Genomic DNA, 7,500 nt, shown 5'->3' on the forward strand with positions numbered 1-7,500 from the left:
GTGCAATATCGCTTTTTCTATACACGAAGGTATGTTGTTTTCTGACGGAAATTATATGTTGAAACGACTGTATTAACGGCGAGGCAATATCTATTATTATTCAAGGTCCGCTCCCCTGAGGGTTGAAGGGGTTAGGTGGGACACAAGGTTAGAACACAATATATAAAGACTACAGGGGTCCAGCGGGCAGAATACCCAGGTTAGGGGTTAAGTGTATTACCAGAGGGTTTGCCAAAAGTGTGTTCCTTTGATTTTTAAAATTTGGTGCGTTGGTTTGTAGATCTTGATTAATGGCGGACACTACCAATTTTAGACTTTTTTCTGTTTTTTTATGTGCTTTTATTACATATTTATTACATTTAATCCTGTTTTATCCTATAATTTCCCTGATTTAATTCATACCCTCCCCTACTATCGGGACTTAGACAATTCCAGGAAAAGTAATTTGCAATGGAAAACAATAGCAGATTCACGTAATACACATAAGGAAGAATTGCAGACAAAAATTTAAATTGTGAGATTCAATGTCTGTATGAAAATGGAAATTTACCCAGTATTGGTATTGATATATTGTTCTCACCCTCTACTATTCATATAGTGGATATGATTTGTGATTCCACCCCTATACCCCTTACTGTATAAATCTGAATCTAAGTGAATGTTATTGTAGTCCTTGCATTTCAGATTTGCCCAGAAGCTACATCCCTTTTCCAGTGCTATGAAGCTGATTGTGATTAGTTCATATATAAAAATCTTGTCTTGTTCATCTATTTACAGAAAATGTGAAGAATCAGTCCTGTTCATCAGCGGGATAATGTTTGAAATTACAACCATTAATATAAAAATTATTTAAAGCATTAGTACTTTCTTCTGCACAAATATCAATATTTCACACATTAGATACATATATATTTATTGTGATATAGTCCTCTGAACTGCATCAAGGATTAAGGATGCCTTCACACAAGCCACACAAGCTGCAGCAGTTTGTTACCTGACTGGGCAGCTCCACATTTAATATACAAGTAACTCTTGATGCCACAGATTCCAGCAACTCATTCTTGTTACTTGATATAATGGCATCTAGTGAGACATTCTTCCCAAAGCCCCTGGGTAACACCTATGAACAAAGTAGTGGCAATTAATGGAACCATGTACAAGCTTGCATTTAAAGTGGTGCCCCGACCTGAGTGGCGGCAATTCCAAATTGTGTCAACCTTTTATGACTCATTGCTCTATCAATACCATGTAATGTTTACCTTCCATATACTACATGCAAGTTGGAAATTAAGATATAGGATAGCAATTTGTTATAATTCTGTTGAAGAAGGTGAGAAAAAGTAGAATTAAGAAGTTCAGTGATGTATATGTGAATGAAAGAATATACATAATGTAAAGCATATAGTATGAAAATATAGAAATCTGCTTTTAATTTGATGTAACAGGCCTCATTATAAAATTCATCCCTTATTCAGTTAATAATTCTTACAATGAGGACGTCAAAAAGTACAAACCTACCTTTGACATTGTGATATGTGTAAGCAATAATTTCTTTTTTGTTTTAAGATTTCATCACTTTTCTCTTGTAGATATGAAATTCATTTTTCTTTTTTTTTTTTAGTATATTCATTTATCTGTATTAATGTATATTTTTTCTTTTTCTTTTTTCATGTAGTCACCCCACTCATTTCCTTTATCAGACTTTTTTTTTTTGTGGGAAAGATTGAACAAGGAATAAGAAATAGTAAAAAGAAATAAATTTCATTGATAGATTTTTTTTTATTTTCTCACATGTTATTCATAATTATCACTGATAGAATGTGCTTTATCTATAAAATATCATTTTGACCCAAACAATACTAACTATATAGTAGCAAAGGGAAGCCACAGGGGGCACATACACTTTCATAAGATTAATGAATTATCAGTTTGGTATTTCTCAAACTTTAAACAGTTCACCAATGACTCAGATATGACTCAGTCATTGATAAAACACAAATGGTAAAAGATTCGCTCAATGAAGAGAGAAGCATCACAGACCCTCTATGTTTGAAAGTTCTGAACCTAACCCATTTTTTGCCACAGGCACCTCCCCCCCTCCTGAAATATTGCCTTTGTATTTTTGTACTCCCCATCAAAATATGGTGTTGCTTTTTTGCTCTTTTATAGATACCTACTTATTATTTTTATTTTTTATTTTTTTTCTTTGGCTTTGAAGAATGTAATACTTTTCACCATTTTATTCATTCTTTTTATTTTGTTTTCATTAATTATGCTATACAATATACATGTTTGTTTATTTTTTTTTACAGAAGACTAACTTACACATTTTGCCCTCAGAGGAAAGACTACACATACAAGGGCCATGGCGACAGTGTGGATCAGCTGTGTTGGCACCCCACGCACTCAGAGCAGCTCACCTCAGCCAGTGGGGACAAGACAGTCAGAATATGGGACACAAGGACACACAAATGTTCAGCCACGATAAATACGAAAGGTTTGTGGCATTCTACTTATTGCACAAGAAAGTTGAATGTAACCCATTCGCATCAGTTGACTTGCTGTCCTGTTCAGTGGTTATTGGGTCAGACGCCGGTGACAAGATATTTGGTTAAGGCCAGCGTGCCGGGTGAGTGGGTGTACAACGCTTGCTTGCAGCTAGTGCACCCGAGAATCCTGTGGCGTTAGGCTTATGTGTTTGAATACCCTGGCATTCTGACCATTTAGAGCCAGAATAGCCCTGGTGTGAATGGGTTAATTTCCCATAACCACCTTCGATCTTGGAGAGGCCTGGTTAAGGATAAGGATAAGCCAAATTTGCGGAGCAGATGCTACACCGGGCTTGTATGCACTGAGGCGAGCCCGCCTGTGTCAGCATGTGCTGACTCGTGAGAGAATGTGCCAATGAGGGTTGACTTGATCTGGGCTTGGTCCTTACCCAACGCAGTGCCCAGCTACATCAGTAACCGCCAGGTAACAGTGGAAGCTCATGAGCTTGGATGAGACTTGATCTGCCAACCACGGGGATGTGAAGTCGACATACTACCACTGAGCTACCAGACGGCTAGAGGTCTGGTCACAAGCATGATAGAAGCATTGTGTGTGAGCTATTTTTAAGTGGCCACATGTCATGTCCTCAGTTGTACATTCTATACCTCTCTGCCACCTACATGCACAATATTCTCTTGCTTAGTCTGCTCTTGGTCATTGTCTACATCTGAACATCGTCCTTAGTGCGTGTCCATGGTACACACACTAGGGGTCCTTGTGCACTGTACTCTTGGCCATCTTCCACATTTACCCTTCCTTGTCATCACCTTCCATCCTGAACCTTGGCTGGCTTTCTACAGGCATTCTGCTTGGCAGTACTCTTCCACCAGCATCCCAAGGTGCTCCAGGAATCTATTGTGTCATGCTCCTGGTCCTCTGCTAACGATCTGTTGGTGTTCTTTGGACCAACATCATACACACAAGGGCCAAATATAGGAGGGGAGAAAGAAAGCAAACAAATTTACAATTTTTTATTTGTTACTTTTAAAGTCTGTATTTTTTTTCTTATTCTTTTTCTCAATGTAGATAAAGTAGAAAAAGATAAAGGAAACATTAGTTGCAGTAAACTAGATTTACTTAAACTGCAAACACAAATACTATAGAGTAATGTACAAAGATACTGTCTACTTGTCACAGATGGCAAAAAAATTCAGACAAAAGAGCTTATGTTTTCAGGCAGCTTAGACATTATTACCTTTATGCCTATGGCAACTATAACATAGCAATCCTCATTTTTTAAGGAAGCATTTAGGCCTCCATGTGACTACTGTAATTTGTAGTGGTTAATGCATAGAAAATTACAGTTTTTTTTTTGTATTTGTGTGAATTGATGATTTAGTAAGCATTTGAGTGTGAGAGTGAGTGATTTTGTTTGGAAAGAAATTTCAAATCCAAAAGAGGAAAGTTTATACTAACATCATTGAGATCAAAATAATAAGACAGTACTGCAAGATTAATTAAACAACCACATTGAGCTCAACATGGAAATGTTATGAGCACTGATGTTCAAAAATGTGACGTAAGATATGACTTATCAGTGAATATTGACTCTTTACAAAACCTCAATGTTCTGCTATGATTTATGGGCCCACACCAAACACAAGCAAAACGGATCAGAATGAGCAATTTCTTTGGTTTTACATACTAACCTGTTGTTGTATCTGTGGAACACAAATCTATTAATAAATTGATGCAGCCAAAGTTTGTCTAATCATGCATCATGTCAAGTGAGGGAAAAAATTACAAGAATGCAAACAGAGACACTTGAGTTAGAGAAAATTCTCTTGAAAGAACAATTAACCCTTTATCTGTATCATGTTGTACATGATACAGGAGCTTTCGCCTGACGATGGGTGTCATGATGTACATGACATTCAGGGATTTTGGATCACTGCTATTTTATTGTGCTATGAGTAAAGAGTGAGTGATGATGACTATTACAGTTATGATAACTATAATTACCATAATATTAAGTAAATTGAAAAATCTAAAACCTAGATGGCACCACTTTCTTCTAGCACCAGCAGGAGAGAGAGCTTTGAATGGCACCCATCTATGGTCTCGAGTAAGCACTATCATTATAGAGAGATGGCACACAGCAAGTTACCAACCTTTCTTTAAAGTACTTCCAGTGAATGATGTGCAAGCAGAATGAGAGGAGGAATGTGACTCAAACCATGCCCAGTTTCTAAAAAATTTCCCCCTGGGCCAGTAGGGATGCCTTTTACTGTGGCACTCACAGTCAAAAACACAGGTTTCCTTCCTCTTCCCTACCTCTTCATATTATCTTCATTGTAGATGGTTAAATGTTTTGTATTCATTCATGACAGTACATGAATATGAAAAAATAAAGTTGTTTTTTGTCATCTCATAAAACAGCAATACTTAGTATAAAGAAATTAATGAGTTGATATGGATCCAAAACTACAAATTTAGTCAACTGCAGCATTAAAAGAGCCTATCATATGACACATATAAGTCTCTCAATACAATAGAACACACAAAAATGGCTCTAGTTTTACAAAGAGTGACTGAAATAATTTGGGAAAAGTCAAAGTATGTTACATGAAGCTGCCTCACTCTGAAATATAACCCATCCTGGAGACTGGGCAACAATGAGTTAACAGCTTGAATTAAGCATTACTCTGCATAGTCCCAGCAACAATAGAGCATGTCACCATACATGTAATAAAGCAGTCACAAATAAGTCATCCCCAATTATGTTATTACTGTAGCTGTGTTTTTTTACATTTGTGTGTACTCATTAACCCATTCCCGACGGGGGATTTCTAGCCTAGAATGTCCAAATGCCGGGGTTATTCGAATTAGGCCTAAAAAATTGATAAGCTGCACATACTGTGCCGCCCGGCAACTGGGCTTTTGAATGCGCGGTACACATGCTGTACCACCCGTCCTGTGTGGGTTAATGTGTTGATTTTGTTTCATGTCACCATAGAGCATGGTAACATTACCCTATTTCTTTTAGTCTTATTCACCCTGTTTTATCAGTGGGTACAAATAATTGGACTACCAGGCATCTCACCGGATACCTATATCATAAACCTAGATCACTGATTGGACCCTGTAGGGTGAGAGCCCTAAACTAATCTAATATTGAGATATTTGTACTTTAGAGAGAATAATGGAGTTTGATGATTCCAATAAAAGATTGGCAATGCCAAAAGGAAGGAGACAATTTTTGAAAAAGTAGCTAGAAGTCTCCCTGGAGCAAAGACCCTTCCAAACTGGTACTAGCTTAACCTATTGGCAGCGGATGGCATGATTTGCTGCAAAGGCAGAGTTTGTCATAGACACGGATGGCACCATGCCAGACATGTAAACCAGCCATCCCACTGCACAAACATTTATGTAATACTGCAACCAATGGGTTAAGGTGGGGGATTGCTCATGACACCTGCCTTATGCCAGATTGACAAATTTAGAAATCAAGGAATATACATTGCCATGATTGTATAAGCATCATTGTACATAGAAGGCTAACAGTTTAAGAATCATTGGTTTAATCTTTCAGGAGAGAACATCAACATCACATGGTCCCCAGATGGTCAGACAATTGCCGTTGGGAACAAAGAGGACCTGGTGTCATTCATAGATGTCCGTAGTCAAAAGATCCGCCACGAGCAGCAGTTCAAGTTCGAGGTCAACGAGCTGTCGTGGAACAATGCAAATGACCTCTTCTACCTCACCAATGCTCAGAGTGGACAAGGATATATTCATATATACAAGTGAGTAGAACTGTTGTTGGAAGTAAAGTCTTTGTATATTTGTATTTTGGCTGCCATAAGCTGTTGCAAAACTTTCTGATGACAAGAATTCATCTTGTGCAGGCCAGTGTATTTCCCCCTTTGTATGGAATAGGCATATAGAATTAACATAAAAATCTGGGGTTTCATGCAGCTTATCCCCTTCATATGACCTTGACATTGTTGTGACAATTTGACATTTCATAGACATGGTTGGACTAAGGTTGTGCCAAACTAAAAGCAGTGGTGCATGAGGAGTTTCGTACAGCTGTCAGCATATAAAGACTTACACAGATAAAGGGGAGAGGGTAGACAGATTTGAGGGGAGTTGGCATATTGAACTTAGCCCAGCATTTGTTGACCAGACATCCTCAGAATTATCCCAGGGGGATGAGATGCTGCTTCATTTTTTTTTCCATTCAGATAAAGGAAAATATACAAATTAGTAAAGGAAACATAACAATTTTACCCTGCTAAATGGTGTAACAAATATGTATGAAAACAGTCTGTTTATGTGCTTTTGCATAGCAAGAAAGACAACACTAATGTATAGACATTGATTGAGCAACATATAGGCATACTTCCATGGAGTGGCCAGTGTATTATTTCTTGAGCTTTTGATTGCTTCTGTTTCGTTCATCCTGACCTCTGAACCTGTGTACACCTTGTCATTTGCCAGCAATTGGAAAATAATGATTAATTTTGTATTCTGTGTTGCCCCAGTTATTAGTTTATTGGGAACTTTGTAACTGGATCCAGTGTCTTTTTGGGTAAGGAAATGTTGAATAAGTGAAGACTGGATAGATATGAATGATAAAAGGAGGAATAATGGATGTTTTGTTAATGAGATTGATATATGATCTGAGTTCAGCTGTATTGTTATCTTAAAAGAATGAATACATTGTTCATTAAAAGCGCTCTCAGATTTGCACCTCTCCTGGGTGTTTTGCTTATTATTTTATTAGTTGACTGGCTTATAGGGTTTACCAGGTGATCTGCCAGGACTTTTTTTCAGTTCAGAGATCATTTGGTTGCATTGATGGAGAGAGAAAAATTGTACTCTGAATTAAGTAAAGTATTGGATAAGTAGTATATATAAGATTATTATCCAGGTCACAAGTTCAGTTCAGTTAAGTTCATATGAATGTCATGGTCACTAAATGGTATGTTATATATTCCATGTTAG

The 7,500-nt window shown here is 37.4% G+C and overlaps 1 protein-coding gene across 1 annotated transcript in view; it reads left to right on the forward strand.

The window, feature by feature from the left end:
* The window catches only part of tex (THO complex 3 homolog tex), a 15,297-nt gene that overhangs the window by 1,255 nt on the left and 6,542 nt on the right, over positions 1 to 7,500 (forward strand). The window contains exons 2-3 of the mRNA XM_043019447.2: positions 2,341 to 2,497; positions 6,083 to 6,296. Coding sequence (XP_042875381.1) covers positions 2,341 to 2,497; positions 6,083 to 6,296 — 371 coding nt within the window. The remainder of the gene's footprint in view (positions 1 to 2,340; positions 2,498 to 6,082; positions 6,297 to 7,500) is intronic.

The sequence above is a fragment of the Penaeus japonicus genome, unplaced genomic scaffold (assembly GCF_977035675.1).
Source record: "Penaeus japonicus unplaced genomic scaffold, GWHDUDI00000001_assembly GWHDUDI00000007, whole genome shotgun sequence".
Classification (NCBI taxonomy): Eukaryota; Metazoa; Arthropoda; class Malacostraca; order Decapoda; family Penaeidae; genus Penaeus; species Penaeus japonicus.